The sequence below is a fragment of the Hypomesus transpacificus genome, chromosome 17 (assembly GCF_021917145.1).
Source record: "Hypomesus transpacificus isolate Combined female chromosome 17, fHypTra1, whole genome shotgun sequence".
Classification (NCBI taxonomy): Eukaryota; Metazoa; Chordata; class Actinopteri; order Osmeriformes; family Osmeridae; genus Hypomesus; species Hypomesus transpacificus.
Window position 1 is genome coordinate 5,694,200 of NC_061076.1, and position 22,679 is coordinate 5,716,878.

Genomic DNA, 22,679 nt, shown 5'->3' on the forward strand with positions numbered 1-22,679 from the left:
TGAAAATAGCAATTATGAACTATTTCAGCTGAAGAAGCCTTAAATAAAACCACATAATACGGTGACAATGTTACAATGAATAGCCTGTAATAGTATAGCTCTAGTAATGTGGAAAAGAAAGACTATACACGTTTGAGTTTTCATTCATTTTATGCACACAACACTTTGTTCTATTACTTCATCAAATGTACATTTAAGCAGTTGCCAATTTCAGGAAGAAAGAGTGTCACCAAGAATACAGACTGTACAACACCTCAGCTGTTGGGTGCCTTTGATTTTATCTGCTAATGTGCCACATTCTACCTGCTCAGTGGTCTGTGATAAGATAAATACTTTAATCAGTTAGCATACAGTATATTTGTATGCATATCCAGTTATTGAACATGGCATGGAATGGTAACAGTTGAAAAAATTATCTAAACATTTTAAATATGTTCCCTCCTTATATTTTCCAACGTCGATCTGAATCCATGCCAATACTTCACCATCTTTTCTTTTTTGAGTGTGTCCATTTCATCCAGCTAAAGGTTAACATGCCAATGCACAGCATTACTGTGTTGAATATTCCATTACTCAACCTTCACAAAGTGAGGCACATTGACTGGGATCAGTCAGAGAAACAGGTGCACAATGTCATCACAGTTCAACAGCTAATTACAGAAGAAACCTGCATGCTTGCTTTTAAAACATATACAAATCACTAATTAATCACAAGTCATTCTTAACACCCCAAGCCTCCATACTTGTTCATAGTATTTGATGTCAATGAATAAATGTATCTGAACGAAATGGAGTCTATTGTCTGTTTTATCCGTTGTGTCACAAAGGAAAAAAGGAAGGCCTCTACATTTAAGAGCTCTGTCTTCTCTGAGTTGGCAAGATAACATTGTTTCACTGTGAGCATGCACTGAGAACAACATCATACTTCTGTTCTCAGTGAGTTTCCTTACCTTCAAATATTCTCGCATCCACAGGAGGTGAAATTACTAGCATCATTCTTTTGGTTCATTATCCTTTCACAGTCTCTTCATCTGCCTCTAACACATGCCCTCTTTTTTTATTTATTTTTTACATGCAATGGCAGCAACTGTCTAGGGAATCAACAGCCTTAGGAGTTGTGAGGTAAGATTGACACCTCACATCCAGGATGACGGTACATGACAGGCTTGTGGGAGCCCTGTGAGTAAGGAGCACTGTTGACAGCCCGAGGTGACAAGTCCCAGCTCCAGCTCTGAAGTCTCAGATCAGACCACAGCCTCCTCTGCAGTGAGTCCCAGACAGACCCTCGCTGAGTGGTGATCCGCATGCACAGATCTACACCTGGAAGTCAGTCCCAAAGTGTCGGATCTGGGCATCAGTCATAGATAGGTAGGTGGTCCTCATACTGGGTGAATACTGCGGTAAACACAACAAACACAAACAGGAATGTCAAGCAAACACAGGAAATAACAAGCCCGAGTCAATCTGAAGCTTTGAAGCTGAAGCTAATCAAACAGACAGAGACATACAGTTTGTATCAGGTTATTTTTTTTCAGGGTATAGTGCTCTGTGGTGTAGTTGGGGTTATGGTGAGTTAGTGTTAGTTGATACTTAGTGTTAATGGAACAAAAGGCATGGGGGTGCTGGCTGGTGAGGAGCAGGCAGAGGTGGGCGGGAGTGCTGGTGGTTGGTGATTGGTTCAGGGGAGGGGGGAGGGGCATTAAAAGTTCCACTCACAGAAAACCCCCTCTGAGGACACAACAGCGCCCGGGAGGTGTCAGAGGTGATTCAGCTGAGGTACAAAGCTTTTTGAGGATCTCATTAGGTTATATGACCAAACACACTGATAGGAGTGAGTCTTACAATTACAGGTTAACAAGAGCAGAGTGTGTTAACTCTAGGCTGGAAAAGGAATGAGTGAGAAAAGGCAAGGACAGGTTTTATGTGAACAACTGAAAACTTACTGTTTCTAAATGTCTGTGAGTAAAAGAAAGACAAAATGAAGTTAGTTGCAACATATAGGTTAATATTCAGAAGTTAGATACCCTGATTGGTACAGCCCTGTTAAACGTATATATAAATGGCACATTGTAAGATTGTTTAAAAGCAATCCTTTGCCATGGTGTCTGTACAATACATTAGAAAAATAAGTTATTCTACAATATATACAATTGTATTTGAGACTTACAATACATTCAGTTATAATTCAATGGCTGTAAATAAACGGGTCCCAAACACAAAATTACATAAAATCAAAGAAACCTTTAGCATCCCTTTTGTCTGATGACAGCCATGTTAGCATGTTGGATAATCTTTTAAAACCCACAACCTTTATCGATGTACATAAGCGCAGCTAGTTCTGGCAGGGCAATCGGGCAGCGCGCGTCAGTCAGTGATCGGGGACATGAGGTGTCTTACTCCACCTTCCTTACTCCTCCCACTACCACACCCATGTAGCAGCGCATATCCATTGGGCACGTCCGATAAGGCGTCTTTAAAAGACGCGCGGATATGCACACACTCACCCCGGTCGTTGTATGATCAGTGCTGCTGCCACCCTCCACCGTCCCCTTCTCCCCCATGCTGTCTGTGTATCTATCCGACAGGGGGATTATATCTCTATTGCTCCCTGCCTCATATGTCATGTATGTATGTGTTGCATCGAGGAGGCAGGGAGTGCTTCCCTTAGATCATCCACTCTGCCAAAGTAAATCTACATGTCCATGTCATGTAACAATAAATGCTCAAATCTAATACGTGATTGTCTTGACTGAACTGCTGTTTGTGATGGAGGAGTTCATTGTCATTCTCTCCATCACATTGTTTATCCAGTTTTGATCTTTCCCATTCCCTGTCCTAATGAGAGGCCTTTTGTCAGTAGCACTGTACCTCTAATCAGGCAGATATTGCAAATACATGTGTTAATAGGCTTAATTCATGACTTAATTGACTTGCCTGGTAAAATAAAGGTAAACCCGATTAAAAAAGCAACATAATTTAATAATCAGGGCCTGCCATTGATGGTTTGATCATAACAACACTCAGATATTCTGTTCTCCCCTTTGAATGTGAGGGATCACAGTGGTAAGTAGCTCCAGCTGCGGAGACTGCACTCGCGAGCAGAGTTAAGTGCTTTGTCTGTGATGAGTCTGTTTGCTTTACACAACAAATCAAGGGCTCCTTCTTGCCAAATAGTACTGTGTTGTACATCAACTGGCACTGAGCAGGCATTAAAGGCAGAGAGTATGTATTTGGCACTACTGGGTGGGGGGTGGGGAGTGTGTGGGTGTGTGTGGGGGGGAGGGGGCCTGCTTTCCACTATGACCATTAGCAGGGCATAGATCAAGCCCTGTCTGGAATAGCTGGGACTATGATGATCCTATGTAGGTAGGGTGACGTGGCTTGACCTAGGTCTGAACCAGGTCAGCGGGTGACTGATCCTCCATACCAGCCGTCTTGGCGACGGATTAAAAAGGCTCATCTTTAATGCTGCTTCAGCTTTGGGGCCAGAATGCTGATGGACTATCACGGATCCCATTAAAACAAGAGATTCCAGAGAAATTAGAGCAGACAGCTCACGTTTTTTTCCAGAGGGCTCCGCTACTTCAACTTGTTCATTTGCCAGGAGGTCAAAGGGTGTAAACATAAAGTCCAAACATCAACGTATTAATCTCAACTCTGTAATAATGACAGCTTAGGGTAAAAGGGACATATGGACATAAAAACAAATAGTATGAAGACAAGAGAACCTGCGTATACGCCACTTCAGTCTAGGGCCAGCAGAGAGCAGTATATCACTGACAGTGCAATCAAGGTTTCACTGTCGGGTTATACAGTAGTAGGATGTGCTATGACTGGCAACAAAACAATAGCTGGTGGTGGTGCTAGTGTACTGTGTTACAGGTGTCAGGCTATCACACTAGTGACCTGGCCTCCAGGGGCCAACCCACCGAGGGGGGCGGGGATCCTCTCCCGATCAGAGGCACGTTCTCATAGCGAGGGTTCCCCCCGTACAGCATGGATTGGTTCCTAGGAACAAGAAGGAGAGATCACACAATAGTTACAGAATACAGCAAACCTCGGGGCAACAGAGACACGCGCCGGGACGTGGCGTGGACAAGAGGCCCGTGCTGAGAGCCTGAGACCTACATGTACTCGGTGGAGGGGATGGTGGAGGTGGCCTGAGGGGGCGGGTGCAGGCTGGTCTGGCTGCCCAGGCTACTGCTGTAGCTGCAGAAGCTGTGGATGTGGGCCCGGCTGGGGTTGTAGGGCATGCGGCGAGCCTGGGGGTTGAACGGATCCTCCTCGTCTATGTCATCATAGTCCCTGTCCCTGGAGAGGGGGGCACACGCACGCACACGCAAACACACAATCAGTGGACTGCCAGAGGAGTGCACCTGAGGATTGATTCGTGGGTGTTGGTGGGATGCCCACCTGCTCGTGATGAGAGTCCAGGCACGGGGGGTGGCACACAGCATGGCAGAGAAGGCACTGGCCGCCAGCAGGGAGAACAGACAGAGGTATAGGAGCCCTTCCACCCCATCATAGCACACACCCATAAGGGCATCTAGGTAGTCCTGTACACACACACACACACACAATCCCACATGCACCACACACACCATAGGGTGAATCGTGTCAGCGTTACTGCTTCAGTCTCCACCCCCTTTAAGAATACCTCCCGCTCGAGGCTGAACTCACCTTATGTAACCCACGACAGTCCAGCAAGGCTGTCAACTGATGCAAGTTGAACTCGGTGGAGTTCAACAACCGCTGGATCCCCAGGAGGTCTCTCTGGAACAAAGACACAGCACGGGATGAGTAACACGCGGCCACCTCCAGCAGGGGCCTCCTGCGCTTCCGTGTTTGCTTCCTTCTCAGGGCCTCTGGGCTCCAGCACCCAGCTCCTGCCCTTTACCTCTGCCGTGGGGAACACAGCCACAGAGAACTGCAGCAGCCCCTGGACCTGGATCTGCATGGTGGTCAGAGACCTCTGGTAGATGGTCAACGACTGCAATGGAAAAAAACAACAGAAAGGGCATGAAAAAGAGATGCAGTCAGGCAACACGGCGCGGCATTACACGGTGGCATTAGTGTATGGCGCTCTTAATGGGGGGCGCATTTGTTTGAGACAGATTATCTGTAACCCCCAATCACTGATCCTGTGTCTGTCTGCGTCCACCCAAGCATAAACAAAATAACCATTGATGCCCTGAATCAGCAATCAGAGGCCAGATTATTTAATTAACAGGCATTTTATAAATCTTTTAAATTGACACGGCTATGATAGACAAGCAAGTGGGCCTGTATAATCATGGGTCACGCGCAGTTAGCCTTGGTATATGTACTCAATAGATGCTACATAAAGACTTTCCTTTAAACAGAAAAATATTCAGACATGAAATAATAATAATGCATCAATATGAAAGCAGCTCAGTGCTAACTCCCTCGGGCAGCGGATATTCACATACTAGACACAGCCAATTATACCCAACCCATAGATAAAAAAGAGACTTGCTTTGATCAAAGTTTCTTTTGGTTATCGCCTTCCAAGTAATTTAATTAGTGCTGCTGAGTAAAAGGGGCTTTTCAAAGCTGCTAAAATGGGGCTTGATTAAGATCTGCCTCAGAACTAATAAGAAGCAGATTATCTCTGGGCTGAACCACTGAGGAGAGAGCCGAGAGGTAATATAGTTTCAGTACCTGTTGGAATGGGTTGGGGAGACTGGGACTGCAGTACAGATAGTAGTGAGCTACATCTGCAAGGATGAGATAGATGGAAAGATCAGGGAAATTCAAATGTGTTCATTGATCATACACACCATTCATGATGTGCTTTCATAGAGAACAGCACTTGCGTCGCAGAATTCAAGTGGCAGGAGTCGTTTGAGTGTGGCGTAAGGTTAGTTTTGGTGATAACTTACTGTACCTGCACTGAGGAAGTCTTTAGTCTGGTTAGCAATGAACTTGTCTGGAGACACACAGAAGTCGCTGGTGCCCTGAAGAATCAAGAAACAAAAACATTTAGCCAACAGGGGATGCATTTCATTACATCAGACGTTTTTGACACCTGATAACCCTCAGATGGTGTGTGTAACTGTAACTGCCTCAAGGGATTGACCAAATACTGTACCGTTAACCTGACCACCAAATAAAAGACTGATTTCAGTTTCCAATGCCAAGACTATGAGTTGGAGTTTTATGGTGAGGGTCAGGATAAGAGAAGAGTCAAGGTCAGGGCCAGAGAAGGACATCAAAAGGGGGTCAAAGGTCAAAAACAGGGATAAGGGAATGTCCAGACAAACCAGCCCCATTCAACCTCAGGGCCGGATGAGTTTACAACAACAGGCTTCGCAGCTCCTTAACCTGACTAATCAGCTTTGCGGCTCATGGACAATGAGTACAGTATGTTCATACTGGTACATACATAATGCAATACAAAAGTTGTATTCATCAGCAGGCCAGCATGTATGAGCAACTATGCACACACACGTGAGCCTTAATGTGTTCCTCTCGTAGAGGGTGGCAAACACATTCCGTATCTAAGGACCAAAGGGGCTGGGTTACGGCTCATTAAGGAGATGAGATTAGTATAAGGGATGGAAACTCATGGATTGAACGATGGCTTCATTGGCAGAGTCCAAAAACAGCGGATCTTCTTGAATCCGATGCTCATCATCGATTGTAAATGGAGATGGAAACTTTCAATTCCTGCTGTGCTTCTAGCTTTGGGTTTCTCATTCCCCACGTACACTGACAACCCCAACCAGGAACCCCGATCCTCTCAATCAAAAGACTGCAGAGATAATACGCTCATCAAATATGCATGGATTGCTGGAATTTTATTTCACCAGTTAACTCTTTGTAAGGTGGATAGGAGTTCTAATCAGGTGAGCACGCACACATAGACGCACACACACACATGTGGTGTGGGGACTTGGTGTGACACCAGGTTAGAGGTGTTATAACAGGATTATATGTCATCTCCTCGAGAGACAGTGGCGGTGACAGCCCAGACACCTTTGTGGTGCCTCATGAACTAATATTCTTCACTAAGCGACTAAGTGAATCACCAACCATCAACGATTAGCGGCCGTGTCGATCTAAATACCCTCGCTGTGAGATTGCCCTTGTGACAGGGCAGTCTTACAGCCACTAAAGAACAGCAAAACAGCAGAGATGTCTACATTTGTGCAAACACCCCCAAAACCTACCCTCCGAGTGCTATGCCAGAGAACAGCTGTCCAGACTCAAAATCCACTCGCGGATAATCCGCAGGCGCCTTCCAGGGCCTTCTATCTAAGGGGGGAAGCGGAGGGGGAGTCCTGCCCTGTACCTCCTGGAAACCTTGCCTCAACACAATCAACCTCCAACCCACTAGACATGAACTGACAGCACCGTATGCAAGAACGAGTACAACACTGCATGTTCCGGAAAGAGGAAAAAATCAGGCTTCTGATATGGACATGAGGAGGAGAGGAAGGGTATGGAGGGCCAGAGAGGGGAGTAGAAGATGGTGGGGTGTGGTGGGAGGGAGAGATTAGCCAGCTTTTGGTTTTAATTCAGGCAGAGGACAGCTTTGTTTACAACCATGGTGTCAAACCTTCAAGGCTGGGAGCTTGTAATCAGCTTTCCTGGCTGGCTGGCACAAGCCCCCCCCCCCCCCCCCCCCCCCCCCCTCTCTCTCTTACACACAGAAACACAGACATACAGGTACAGGTTAGAGCTTATATCCACACCCAGACATTAACCTAGATAGACAAAGACACGGCAGAGTCTTTTACATGGACCTGTCCTTACAGAGCAGGACTGCTGAGCACTTGAATATGGACAAAAAGCACTGGTCACAGTCAGGCAGGAAGATGGACGGACAGACACTCACCACAGCTGTGGCAGTGCCCATCCCCAGGGATGTCCAGCTCAGCATCAGAGTCAAGAAGCCAGACACCATGATCCTGGATGGAGAGAAATATCAATTGAGAGAGAGACACAGTCGACAGAATAAATAGGGATAAATGACCATTGTCTTAACTCATATGTATCGACTCCTAATCAAAGGTTTACTTCAGCATAGTGACATTTACTCAGATGTCCTGGGGTTTAACATTGACCCGGAGAAAATAGGAAAATCAGAGAGAGAAACAGAGGAATACGGACAGAATAGCTCCCTGGAGGCCAGAATTATGAGCAAGGGGGCTCTAGTTCCCCGTTCGCTCCTCTGATGGTCTAAAAAGCACCAGTGGAGTGGACTGAGAGCACTTAATAAGGAGTTAAGGGAGTCCACACATCCTGGCAGGCTGGTCAATAGGCATTAGTGAAGGCCATCAGAGAACAACCACTCCAGCATGATCTACCCCCACAGACGCCGAGGATGTGCTGACAATGGGAGACAGCGATAGGGAGGGAAAAGGAGGGAGGAACGGTGTGAGGGAAAGAATGTGAACGTGAACGTGACTTCCTTGGACGTGACTTCAGATAAATACTATTCACAGCCTATCTTTATGTTTCTCATCCCAACAGTCGCAGGCAGAGCATGGGGGGGGGGGCTGGGGCTGGGGAGCTAGGTAAGTGGGGAGAAGCACACTCGGCCCTGCCTGTCCCCGTCCGTCCCTCCAGGGGGGATGGATGGATGGATGTCTGCCCAGTGAGAAGGACTAATGGGTGGGCTAAACGTGAAGCCTGGGTGGCTGGAGGAGCCGGCTACACGCCCCCCAGCATGAGGAGAGGGACGTTCAGCCAGGCTCCCGGCACTAGAGAGGGACCCTAGGGAATAGGCCCTGTGGGAAGACACTGACAAATACACACACACACACACTGATTTATAGAAATACACAACACACACACACACACAGAGGGGAGAACCTACGTGACGAGAAGCCAGCGGGACTGCTTGGCCACGCCCAGGCATGTGACCAGGCAGATGACCAGGTCCAGGATCAGCAGCAGCAGGTAGGTCAGCCACCTGAACCGCAGGAGGAGAAACACACAGCCAAACATCTCACCAAAGCACCAAACCAAGCAATGAAGGATGATGTGTGTGCATGTGTGTGTGTGTGTGTGTGTGTGTGTGTGCTGGTCCCATAGTTAGACCCCATCTGCCCCAGGTCACTTCCAGTCTGTTAAATTAATAATTAAACAGGACAAATCCATGGCCATAAATATTTGACGTGCTAAAGCATCGCCCATGTTCCACTGCAAACAATGTGTGACTTTCTGACACAAAAGCACTGTACTGCTGTAGCAATAGCTCACAATACTATAGGCCTCCTGGCATGTATTATGATTACTATGCACTCAAATTTACTGTTAACATAAATATCTACTTTTGACTGTAACCATCTAGTTTCTTGGTTTGTTATTTATGAGAACTAATGCTATGATGTCATCTTACAGTATCAGTGCAGACATCCTACACAATGGGAGCCTCGAATTACCACAATTTATAGAAGCCTGGGGGGGTGGGTGGAAACGAAAGACTGGAATTAGATTAGTCAGAGCAAAGGCAGACAAATGGGATGCGATGAACGCCGAGATGAGGAAGAGGAGGAGGAAGCGAGGAATGAGAAGAGGGGGATTTTCAAGCCTTCTTTCTTGGTCAATACCCCTGGATCGGGTGAAACACAAGCTCTTCATCAATACATTCCACTACCACTGGCAGTTCAGTTCATAGCCAGGGTCTGGCTATGGAAATCCAATCAGTGGTGAGGAAACTGGTGTTGGGTTCCACGTACGGGCAGGTTCTGAGGAACAGACCGGGGTCTGAACTGAAGGTCTACCATGTGGAGCGACGTGGATACACAGCGACTGGGTCAATGATAGAAATGGGTCAGTGTTTTGCCACAGTGGAGGTGATGCAGCGCCGGTTAATGGGTGTGGTCATGGCCAAGGTAAGAGCGGGAGGCTGTGATTAGCAGCTGCAGCTGTGCATGTGATCCTCAGAGGGGAGTTCCCCTGTCTGCTGGACACCGTAAGACCTCCAGGGCAGGGGTCAACAAGGCCAGTGGTGGTGTCAGGAATAGCAGTGTGTGTCTGAGGAATGCATGTATTCACGAGCAGGTTCACATTGAATGTGTTCATACAGAATGGGCGTCACTGCTAATAAGTATCAGCACTCTTTATTTATGGCTCGGTAAGAATAGGTCTTCCAGTCAGTGCTGCAGAGACAGCTGATACTCAACAGCGCGACACCACAAAGTCTTCCAGAGCTGAAGAATGGCTGACAGCCTGTCTGCGTGTGTGAGGGCAGGCGAGTGTATTCACCGGTAGTACTCGATGTGTCCTGTCTGGTCGGCAAGGGCGGTCAGGTCCACCTTGGCCTTGCTTACGTCCGGCAGGTTGGTCAGTTGTCTGACGACGTTGTCGGCCATCTGCTGCATGAAGCGCAGAGCCTGGATGAAGTCCCCTCGCGCCGCGAAGATCTCGCCCAAGCGGTCCAGGTGCTGCTTCAGCCCCGTCTCCATGCTGCCCAGAGAACTGGCCACCTGAACCCAGGGAGGGGGAGGGAGGTCGAGGAGGTGGAAGAGGAGGAGGAGTGAGAGGAGGAGGAAGAGGAGGAGGAGGAGGAGAAAGGGAGGGTTGAGAACGCTTAGGTTGAAAACGCTCAGGTTAGAGATTACCGAGTTAAAAACACAGTGGGGAGATTAGAGTACTAATGCACCCAGAGGGGAGATGCTGAGACAACTGAGTCCATGATCTCGTTAGAGTTAAGAGATGGACAGCACCCAGCAACTCCTGAGTGCTGATAGAGCAAAGAGAGGGGAGAGGAAGATAACCAGAGATAACTAGTCAGACTGTGGACGTCATCTAACATTCAATATCAGTGTGTCTAGTTCACAAAGTAAGGCCTTATTCCCCATGTAACTAAGCATCTTATATTGTTGATATGTTCTATCATTGCTAAGGGGAAGAAAAAAAAGAGGAAATAAAAATGAGACATCTGGAAATTCCAGACCACAGACTAACAACGTAGATCAATGTGACTTGATGTCTCGAGATCTTCTAAAGGTTTCACCTGCACATCAACTCTAGAATAGAAGCACAAGAGAACATGTTTATCCAACAGCCAGAAACAGGTCCTATTGAGTGACTCAGTTGATATATCTGGCAATCTTTTTACTATGCGTCCAATTAGCCATGTGTTCCAAGGGGCTGGGTCATCCACTAGAACCACAAGATCACCACAGATGAGAGATTCCTATTTAGATGGTTCCACACTTGCTTTATGCTTGAGGAAGAGCACCTATCAGCCACTCAGAACTCTTATATCCAACCTATGGGTGATATCATATCTGATTAAAGACCTTCAGGTGGCAGAAGAACAGGACAAATCATGAGCTGTATATCATACTCTTGTAAAAAAGAGTAGAGATTACTCTTGTAATTTATGGTTCTGAGCTGTGGTATGTTATTCAAAAACATATTCAGCTTTTTCCCTATGCCCTGTGTCTACTAATACAAATGGTTGAGAAGCAAGTTCAATAAAGAGTCCGTGGGTTCAATGGCAAACAGAGCTCTGCAGCTTTATCTATTGGTCACTTCCACTTTGTAGGAAGACAGTAATATCACTGGGTCACAAATTAAAGTCGAAACGATGTTTGGAATGTTCTAACTGCCTTTACTTCCTTATTCACCATTAAAGTCTGCGCAGTGGATGAACTGCGTTTCCCCTTCTACAGAACTGACTATTAAAATAGAATCCAAAAATTCCCAGTCTCATGAGCTCCCACCGTTTATGTGCCTCTTCAAATCTATATGCGTAAAGGATTATACATTTATTGTAGGAATGGAACCCATTCTGACCTTGGATCACCATCTAGAGATCTGATTGGGATTGGATTGGAATGGAGCCTCATTTAAACAGTTGTTATACATGCAAAAATGTTGACAGGAAAATGAACAGTTAGTCAATAATCTTATAATGGTCTGTCGTGACATGTTTGTGTGGGAGAGGTGGGGGCTGGATTACTCTACGATTCGAGAGTCATACTGTTGAGGGTACACAGTGTAGTATGAACAATGACCAGTGCTTAACACAATCTCAATATTCATTGTGCGTGTATGAGTTAGAAGATATATGTGTTGTGTTGTGTGTGTCTAATCCATGAGTGTCTCTGAATGGGGCCGTGTCCACAGACACACCACAAAGAGGCTTAATCTCCGTGAATACAGATGAGGAGATAATCCCTGCTTTCTCCTGCTAGCGCGTCCTCCTTCCTCAACACGACCCGCCGGCCCTGTTCACACATCAGTCTGTGACTGGGACAGACCCTCCACGGGGGACCTAGCCCCCAGACCAGGCCCTCACCCCCAGGGCCGACTGATTAGACTGGGGCATCATTACTGGGAGATAGGGGCCTCCTGCAGGCAACGCTTGTTTGAAGCAGATGAACTCCCCATTAACAGAGGGGGGGGGGGGGTCCACGCATCACTTACCAAGCTTACCAATAACAACAACGTTCCAGAGAAAAGTTAAGGGGTTTGGTTGATGACCGCAAGCAGAAAAACAGTGTGATGCCATAGAGTAGAATCGTTATCTCTCTGTGCAGAATCCGGTCTAATGGAGAGCCGTTGGCCCAGCTACAAGGACTGGTAGCTGCTTTGTGTCAGAGTGGACAGCAACGGGACTGTGGGGGGTGCATTCTGCCTTTCTATCAGTGATTGTATCTTACCAGGCTGTCGATCCCACCCAGTGTGTGGTTGGCATTGTAGAGGGAGTAGGTCAGCTGGTACACCCCATCATTGGTTTCACTGTTACCATAGAAACCCACTCCTACGGCGGAGCTGTTGAAGGAAAAGAAAACGAAAAAAACAGGGATTTTGTTTTTAGCAGTACTCGTACTTTCAATCCGCGCTGTTTCGTCGCTTCCAGCATCAAGCTATGTTTACACCCCCCCCAGGAGAGCAGGAGAAAGGAATGCCTCACATCAGCAAAAATGCTGTACAGCTTTGGTTTAGACAAGCCTCCCTTGTCTGAACAGCCCCTCTGGAGCTCACCACCTCTCACGTCAGATCACGGGTCAGACTTTTTCTTCCCCCATGGCTCTCCTGCACTACTATGGGAACCAAGCTAGCTTCATGAGGCTGTGTCAGCCAACCAAACACTGACTGAATCGGTTCTCTTATCCCAGTCTCCTGGTGCCACAGAGGCAGGTGTGGTGAAATGTCCTCTAGTCTCCTCCCTGGGCTCCCTTTATCTCTTCATCCCTCTCTTCTTGCCTGGCCGCCATACGGATTGGCAGACAGCCTGGCTGCAACTAGGGGAGGAGAGGAGAGGTCTCGGAGGTGCGAGGGCGTCTGCCTCGCCTTCAACAACACCTGCCGGATCTGTTCCTGTTAGTCTGCTGAGCTTCACACTGTTTCATAAATCACAGTTCAAAGTTAAATACAGCATCTGTTGCTTTGGGGACCTCGGTACATTCGGGACCTGAAGTACGTCGCTACAGTGAGCTACTGTAGATAACACTCCTCTCTATTTTCGTCTCGTCTCGTCTCGTCTCCTCTCTTGTCTCGTCTCTCGTCTCATCTACTCTCTCTGTCTCTCTCTGTCTCTCTCTCTCTCTCTGTCTCTCTCTCTCTCTCTCTCGTCTCGTCTCCCCCCTCTCTCTCTCTCTCTCTCTCTCTCTCTCTCTCTCTCTCTCTCTCTCTCTCTCTCCCTCTCTCTCTCTCTCTCTCTCTCTCTCTCTCTCTCTCTCTCTCTCTCTGTCTCTCTCTCTCACTCTTTCTCTCTCTCTCTCTCTCTCTCTCTCTCTCTCTCTCTCTCTCTCTCTCTCTCTCTCTCTCTCTCTCTCTCTCCCTCTCTCTCCCTCTATCTCTCTCTCTCTCTGTCTCAGTCTTGCTTTATCTTTTTGTCTCTCCTTCTTTGCCTCTCCCCTCCCTCTCACACACACACGTCTGGCGGCAGTCTCTTGCCCAGGGGTGTGATAGGATTCATTATCATACTTTCCTGTACACCAACAGTGACAGTCTGTCCTCACATGAGTAATGTTGCGATCCCACCATATCTGAGAGTGGTGAGGTCATAGTGTTTGGAGGTCACATGGAGGTTGCAGGTTGCACGGCGTCCTCCGGGGAAGGCTTCAACCATTCTTTCGTACTGGGACAGAGGAGCTGAGCGAGGCAGGCTTACCCAGACCAGCCCTACTCTGGAATATGACCTGTGTTACTGGGACATTAGTGTTGTACTTCATAAGCAAAGGCCCACATTGCGGTTTCCTCCATTCTATGACTCACACGTTGACACCTCATATATGATCGAGCGTCATCACACGGAAGGTCACACTATTACGCTGAATATCAGCACGGATGTAATTCGGTCAGAAAGCCACAGGATGTTCATTTGTTGCAATCGAAAAATAGATAACAATTATTAATGTCATTCAAGCTCATTAGAACACCTGCAAAGAGGAGCGATTCATGTACTGTATACTTCAAAGTCTCAGTGCAATTATACTCTTCATCAACACTCGTGGCATGCCTCTTGTCCAATCAAATGACTGTCGTACAAAAGCGCTCAACTGTGGCCACAAGCTTAATATAGGACATCCTGCAAGCTGCCCAGGCAGACAGATGGACAGGGGAGGCATGCTGGCATAACACTCTCCCAGCCAAAGAGTAGGAGGTGTGAAGGCTAGTATGTCGGATCCACAACCTGTTGGTGTATGTGTGTGTGTGTGTGCGCGTCAGAGAAGGCCCCATCCGGTCTCGGTAACCTCATAACCATGATGAATGTTATCTCCTCCATCCCCCGATCCCCCGAGGCCGGGAGAGACCATGGTGGGTGTCACGTCGAGAGTCTCTGTCAGTGTCTGTGTCGATGGAGAGCTTCCCTGTTCATTTCTGAAACTCCTCCAGACAGCAGGTTTCCTGCTTGTTTCGATGACAACCCTGATAGGACACGCTGCAAGGATGGGGTCTGTCATGAATGGAAAAATGTTTGAGTGCACAGCAATCATGTGCTGGTGCTCGTAGTTGAAATGGCCAGTCTCTTCAATGCCTTGCCTTGGTTTTATTCATTGTGTAAGAACCCGTTTTCTTCAAGAATCTTCTTCCTTTTGCTCCTTTCTCTCCCTTCCCCGGTTCCCTGTTCCCTGCCATTATACGTCCATCCTAAACATCAGACTGGACATTCCAGTTTTGAGGATAACCTCAAGTAGTAGAATCAAATTATTTGAAAGATGAAACTGCCCAGTGACATTATCTAATAAGGACCCTGTGACCAAAAAAGAGAACGGATGAAATACACAATCGCTCTAATTGGATTGGAGTTCTGTTATACAAGATATTAGCTTAGAGTTACAGTCGATGGCCTTGTATAGTGTAGGATAAATCTGCACTGTGTGTACGTGAGAAACCTGAATTGTTCTTGTTGGGGGATGTGAGAGGAAATGCCTCCTGTCATATCCTGTCAATGTCATATCCTCCACTGGTACTGTTAGCTCAAAATCACGTTAACAAGCTTATCACATTTAAGATCAAAAGACGTGCAATTTACTATCAAAAGGGAAGATTCCTTGTGATCTGTGTGGTCCTTTGGCTGAGGGCCTCCCTCATCAGGACCAGCATGGCCTCATGGTACTCAGCATGGCCAGGCCACCAACAAAGCACCTGTGAATCCTTATAGCATCCCTAAACCTGAAGCTGAACCCTGAACAACATTGATATCGACGGGGGCTCATGTGTTTTTTTGTTTCTTATATACAGGACCTGAACCTCCTCTGACGCGTTTCGGTTGATAAAATCCTTTCAGGTCTGCTTTTCGGCTTCCGCTTTTTCCATACTCTGAGTATTTTCCAGCAACAATGGTCACAGCAACCATTGTTGTGACCACAACGACGGGAAACAGAAATGAAACTGTGGAATGACACGGTGAAGGGGTTAACAGGGCTCCCTCGTTAAGCAGCATCACGCCACAGCACTTAACACTGTAACAAGCCTTGTGTAAGGCCCTCGGAATGTTAACAGCTAACTCAATCAGGAGCCAGCACTTAGATGACTGTCACAAGATAAAGCCGAAACTCTCCTCAGATTCAATCAAGCACTTAGAGGAGGGCGCTTTTGTTCTTCCTCACTGGCTTCCTGAGGACTGGAGGAGAGGGGTTCTCTCCTCCCTTGCTCTTGTTGTTTGGCCCCATTGTCTTAATAACCGGAGCATCGCTGACTGCTCGCTCTACGACACTCTAGCAGAAAGAAAGTCTTAGACGTGTCCAGCTAAAATGACATCATAAGTTTGTTGGACTGTTTTCCCACGAAAAGCGTGATTTTGAACCTTTCGTGGTCTCTACCCAATTCATTAACAATGACCTCATAATTTACTGTCTCGAGATGCGTCTTCCAGACGTCCAAATATCTACTAAGACCATCCAGATTCCGGTCTCTTCTCCTGTTAGTTGTAAATGTGCTATTTTAAGGCCCGGGGATTACTTTGGTCTAGCCACCCACACGGACGCACACATGCCCAAAGGACTTGGTCACATGGTAAGGTTTACTAAAGGAGTGTAAGGGGCGAGGAGTGTGCGTAAGCGACATAAGGACAGTGTCTCCATGGAGCATGAGACACAGAGACACATAGAAAGTGTGAAATGTTCCACTGAGTCAGACAGAGGGAGTTCTCCAGTACCATCCCCAAATAAACCCTAGGAAAGCCTGTAATCATCTGTAGTCTGGAATTCAACACAACGTCGTTGTATATACTCATAATATACACACAGGGGCTACACACCAGGGCAACAGACAGGTGGAACAGACAGGTGCACCAGATATGGTCAACAGACATTGACTATAGATAGACAGGGTGCACAGACAGGGGCCACAGACATGATCTACAGACAGGGGTTCCAGGCAATGTCAGGACACAAGAGAGTACTATTTGAAGAGGGGATGGGAGGCGCTCTTACTCACCAGATGATGAGGCCTGTGATGACTGCAGCCCAGGTGACACAGCAGGCGTCGGGCCGCTTGCTGTCCTCCTCCTCCTCCCTGTGGCAGCAGCACAAACAGCTGAGGTAGATGGCCAACAGCAGCAGGCTCAGGCCCAGGCCCAGCACCCCCACACAGGCCAGCAGGATCAGAGACTAAGGCGGACCGCCACCAACAGGGGGAGGGGGTGAAGGGACGGGGGGGGGGGAGGAGGATAGGAACAAGGGAGATAAGACAGGAGGAATAGTGAGAGTACGAAGAGCGATTAGCCAGTGAGTTACGGTGATAGATAAACGCACCACATGATTTACATAACCACAACGAGGCATTGATGCATTGGCCTTTCTCGCAGAGGTGAAAAGCCATGCTAGCGAGCCCACTCAGCCTGACAGTCGCCACAGACCCCTGGGGTCAGGTGGCCCCTGATGTGGAGAGATATGAGGGTCAGGAATCCATGTTTGGTTCATCCATCACTCATGGAGTACCCTGTCAGACTGGGGTGACATCAGTGAGAGCAAGCATCCAATTATGTATGCTGTGTTGTCTGCTGAGGTAGAGAGAGAGAGAAAGAGAGAGAGAGAGAGAGAGAGAGAGAGAGAGAGAGAGATAGACAGAGACAGAGACAGAGACAGAGACAGAGACAGAGACAGAGACAGAGACAGAGAGCGCAAAAAAAGGAAGGAGAAAGCTGGAGGCTTTGGACCAAGGGCTGGGGGCCGGGGGCAGGGGATTGAAGCTGTTGTTGCTCTGTTCTCAGGTGGCCCTTGACTGCACATTGCAAAGCTAACCCCTTGAGGCTTGGATTCAACCGAAATGATCAGAGAGTTCTGGAGTGGAGCATCATGTGACGAGGCTGTTTCAGTCTTGTGATTCCTGAGCTCACTGCCAGAGCCTGCAGGAAGGAGGAAGGGAAGGGGAGGAGAGGCATAGGAGAGGCTCCGTGTTGTGTCGGGATCCTCTTTCTGTTTGAACTGTGCATTTCACAACAACATGCCCGTCGGAATGGTTTACTATGGACGTTGGAACTGTTTACGGTGTGTGTTGAATTGCTTGCTGTGTTGAGGTTCAACATGGGCATGATAGATAAGGCTGAGGGGGATGTGGGAACCTTAAACGTTTAGAATTAGGGAAGTTGTTCAAAGTTTCAAAAAGGATCTTGCCTGTCATAGCACCGACCACCCTGCCCACACACCCCCACACCTCACCCACCACCCACACCCAAGTGACCTTTTCCAGATGGATTAGTTACAATGGGGTTTATGTTACTAAACAAAGGGCAAAGGGTGGCAATTGACAATAGAAGGTCATGCTATCATAAGTTGTGACCACCACTAATTGAACTCGACTATGAAATGATGTTAATACAGTAAACTAGAATTATACTGTCTATAATCACTCTGTCTACCTTTTATGTGGATTTTGTGGAAGGAAAATTGTGATATGGTATGTTGGGTTAAATCTTGATGAACCACTCCAAAAATACCCAACTTACTCTTAAAGCTAATAAGTAATCAAAGAGACGGTAAGAAAAATCAGCTGAACAATACACAAGAAGGACATTTCTAAAGAATGATTGTACTGGCCGATAATGACTCTATGCCAATAGATGTATCAAGGCCTGCACTACAGCTGGCAAGTCTTTTGACTTGAATGATTAACGCATCATTCTTCATTTATTCTTTTTTCTTCTATTTTTGGGTCAACCTTTGTCTGTACAAGTCATTCATAGCAAACCAATAGACTTGTGAAGAGTCTCTCATAGTCTCAGACCCAGGCAGAGGCCTGTCACCATAGCTCATCCAATCAATGTAGTCCCTTTCAGACACTCATATTCACATTTTCCACTCCATTATTGTTCATTTCCACTGGCTGCAGACCTAGAACAAGTATAAGAAGAATGCAGAGAGAGAGAGAGAGAGAGGGAGAGAGAGAGAGAGAGAGAGAGAGAGAGGGAGAGAGGGAGAGAGAGACAGAGACAGAGACAGAGACAGAGACTGAGAGAGAGAGAGAGAGAGAGAGAGAGAGAGAGAGAGAGAGGGGGGGGGGGGGGGAAGGAGAGAGGGAGAGAGAGAGAGACAGAGAGAGAGAGAGAGAGAGAGAGAGAGAGAGAGAGAGAGAGAGAGAGAGAGAGAGAGAGAGAGAGAGAGAGAGAGAGAGAGAAAGAGAGAGAGAGAGAGAGAGAGAGAGAGAGAGAGAGAGAGAGAGAGATCAGAGAACAGCTGAAAAGATTCCTGACTGTATTCTGCAGAGCTGGGAAGACAATGTCTCGCTCCTTGCCCACACTCTAGAGCTATTTTCAGAGATGACAGGCTGGGTCAACTCCTCCAGCACTGAAAGACTCTGGGACCAGGACAGTGCTGAATGCTCGCTGCCCTTGGACTCCACTTCAGCTGAAGCTATTGTGACAAGGTTGAGGTTCAATGACAATGGAGGACATTGGCACATGGAGACCAAAGACAAATACATTACTCCATTGATCATCAGTACTAGACCTGCATTTACTATGGCTCAGAGCATCTACACTTCTAATACTAATGTATTAGAAGTGCATTTTATTTCCATGATAAACACAGCCTGGAACAAAAACACATGTAATCCAGCACACGTTTATACACACAACTAAAAAGGAACCTTCCACATGGATGAGGCAAAGTGAAATGTCTTTGTTTGCTTCAGTGACTCCACTTCAGTACCTTCTGTTGTGATAAGTTTGGACAGCATAGAAGCACTAAAACATCACATTATCCAACACAATCTGCTGGTTGTCAAGTATAACAAGGTGAGCCATCATTCTAAAACGAAGTTACTTCTAATTTTAACTATCTATTTGTGACATGTTTTTACTTCTAAGTGCTTTGACTCAATGGGGAACATTAAGACACATGACAACATTAACCCAAACCGTCAAGTGAGAGAGAGAGAGAGAGAGAGAGAGAGAGAGAGAGAGAGAGAGAGTGAGAGAGAGAGAGAGAGAGAGAGAGAGAAAGAGAGAGAGAGAGAGAGAGAGAGAGAGAGAGAGAGAGAGAGAGAGAGAGAGGAGAGAGAGAGAGAGAGAGAGAGAGAAAGAGCGAGGCTAAGAGAGAGAGAGAGAGAGAGAGAGAGAGAGAGAGAGAGAGAGAGAGAGAGAGAGAGAGAGAGAGAGAGAGAGAGAGAGAGACACTACATTCGTATACAAGCTATGTCAAGATGTAAATTACTGAATGGATTTGACTCCAAGTCATGTATTAAATATCATAAAATACAGCAATAAAAATAAATTAATACAATAGTTCAATGTTTTAACGAAGTCTAACTACAGTAAGCTGTTTCGTGTTAATTGTAGTTAAGATAAAACTTCCGCGCTTCCTACTTTTACCCCGTGCGCGATATACTCATTTTGCCAAGTAGGCTACCCTACCTGCTGATAATTTTCGTCCTCAGGTCTGAAAGTATTGTCAACGTAGACGAATGTCAGGTTGATGTGAGGAAAATTGTGCAGCCAGTAAGTCCCACCATGGAGCAATGTAATCCAGGCGTGCAGTGGCCATTTCTGCAGCTGGAAACAGTCTTCAGACCTCAGAAAGCTGCTTTGAAACACTCAAGATACTCCTGATAATCCTGGTTTTTGAACATAAACAAACCTTGAGTCTCCAATTTTGATAAAAACTATCAATAAAAAACGCACACATCATTTAGTTCCCTTAATGCTTCATAACAAGGCATAACGGCATCCTTTACAAGAATGTCTATGTTTCCGCGTTAAAATGAGAAGCGCTCAAATGCGCTCGCTACATTACAAAACTAGACTAGCGTTCACCGTGGGCAGTACCCTGTCCACTCCTTGCATCTCCATAGTAAGCGACTTTTCGACTGGCCTCTGCGCGCATGATTCCAAGCCTAGAGGCACGAGAACGTGAGAAGATCTGACACTGACTTGATAGGGGTCAAGTTAACTGTACATGGCGTGGTTGTTTCTCAAGTTGCATTGGCAAATCCATTAAGAGGAGTTTAGACATTAAGGGGCTGTAGTCTATATCATGGCTATATTGAAAAGATTAATGAATTCAGGTCATATTAAATCTCAAACGTTCTGTGTAGGGATGCATTTAAACACAGCTACTCTAGTAAAAAGTGTGTACACTTTGCAACATATTATATTCTGCTCGAAATTATTTTACAGTGATTTTTTTTCACCAATAAATCAGTTGTACCATAAAACAAACACGTTTTTTTTCTTCTTGAAAATCTAGATAGGCCTAAATAAAGATACATTGTGGCAACTGATCAGTAGAAATAGACATGCTGCGTATTATGTAATGGACTGATTTCAGTTAATAATACATCCTACTGTAAACTCTAAACTCTACTCATATATATATTTTTTTTTTTTAAATAATTGAATGAGTTTCCTCAGCGGATCAGATTCTTTGTGAGGATGTATAAGCCTGACCTCTGGTGGATGATCACACGTGTGACTTACTGTAACGCGGCAATCACATGAGAACATGTTGCTCTCATGTTGCTAAAATACTTGCTTTTCATCGCTGCTACTGATGATATAAAATCCAAGATGACAACTGGTATTTCAGTGATTTTGAACAAGTGGGTTCATTTGTGGCATTCTCTTGTCAAATATTCCATGACCGACACAGTGCAGGTGAGCTCTACACAATGCATGTGAGGCCTTCTGTTTGTCGATAACCACTTAAAACATTTCGAATAATCAACAGCTCTTCATAGTTCTTAATTGAATTAAGGAAATTACCATTAATTCACAAAGTATCTCATGTTGCCCATCTACTGCATTCACAGAAAGTGAAGGGATAACACCAATAGATGGCAGCAAAAGACTATATAAATTTACTGAATGTGAACTTAGGAGAGAGAGAGAGAGAGAGAGAGAGAGAGAGAGAGAGAGAGAGAGAGAGAGAGAGAGAGAGAGAGAGAGAGAGAGAGAGAGAAAGAGAGAGAGGGAGAGAGAGAGAGAAGAAAGAGAGAAAGAGAGAGAGAGAGAGAGAGAGAGAGAGAGAGAGAGAGAGAGAGAGAGAGTGAGTGTGTAAGAGAGAGAAACCCTTTTTTACCCCTGTGCTTTTTCTATTCATGAGCGTTATGTAGCAGATAACAACCATGGTTGTATTATTAAATCTGGGCAGACAGAAATCCCTCTGCATACAATCTTAGTGTTCCTTTGTTCCAGGGACTGGCCATGAAGTGAGACCTTATCTTAATGAACTGTGGCATATGGATCACACCCGCAGACCCCTTGTGGATTTCTTTCAGAAAATGTCTCGATGAATAGAAAAGAGCTGTCCTGACGTTGTGTAGAAAGAACCAGGTATCAAAGGAATTTTAAGTTATGGACCTCCCCACGCTGTTTAGTAAAGCATAGGGCATGCAGACAGCCAACATATTTTGAATGAAGACCCTCAAGGTCACCAACACTAGCAGCCCTATTGTAATGTTGTACACTGGATCTTATTGAATTTCAAATGTCGCACTACATCTTCCCCCAGGATCCAGGGATATTCAAATGTTGACCTCTCACAGGAGACCCACACCACCTAGATTTGACTGGCACATGGTAGAGAATAGAGAACAGGACCTTTTGCTTGTATAAAATACTAGTTTTAACCTGAATGACTTTTTACTGACCTCACCTCTAGTGTTTCTTGAATGCTAACTCTCCTTTGTAACAGAAATATGAATAGGCCTCACATTTTGTGAGTGTTATTATTGTCACAGAGTCAGATGGTTGAGCAGTTAGGGTATAGGGCTAATAATCATAAGGTTTCCGGTTCGATTCCCGG

General features: G+C 46.2%; 1 protein-coding gene across 1 annotated transcript; it reads right to left on the reverse strand.

Annotated features, from left to right (window-relative positions):
* Positions 1 to 140: 140 nt before the first annotated feature.
* On the reverse strand, positions 141 to 20,729 carry ttyh2l (tweety homolog 2, like). The gene is given in 15 exon segments (XM_047038817.1): positions 141 to 1,395; positions 3,930 to 4,008; positions 4,129 to 4,311; positions 4,414 to 4,556; positions 4,681 to 4,773; positions 4,898 to 4,990; positions 5,683 to 5,738; positions 5,909 to 5,978; positions 7,862 to 7,934; positions 8,846 to 8,941; positions 10,240 to 10,460; positions 12,648 to 12,759; positions 16,876 to 17,048; positions 20,291 to 20,380; positions 20,382 to 20,729. Coding segments are annotated over 15 exon segments (1,602 nt in total). The 5' UTR covers positions 20,421 to 20,729; the 3' UTR covers positions 141 to 1,314.
* Between the last annotated feature and the right edge of the window lie 1,950 nt (positions 20,730 to 22,679).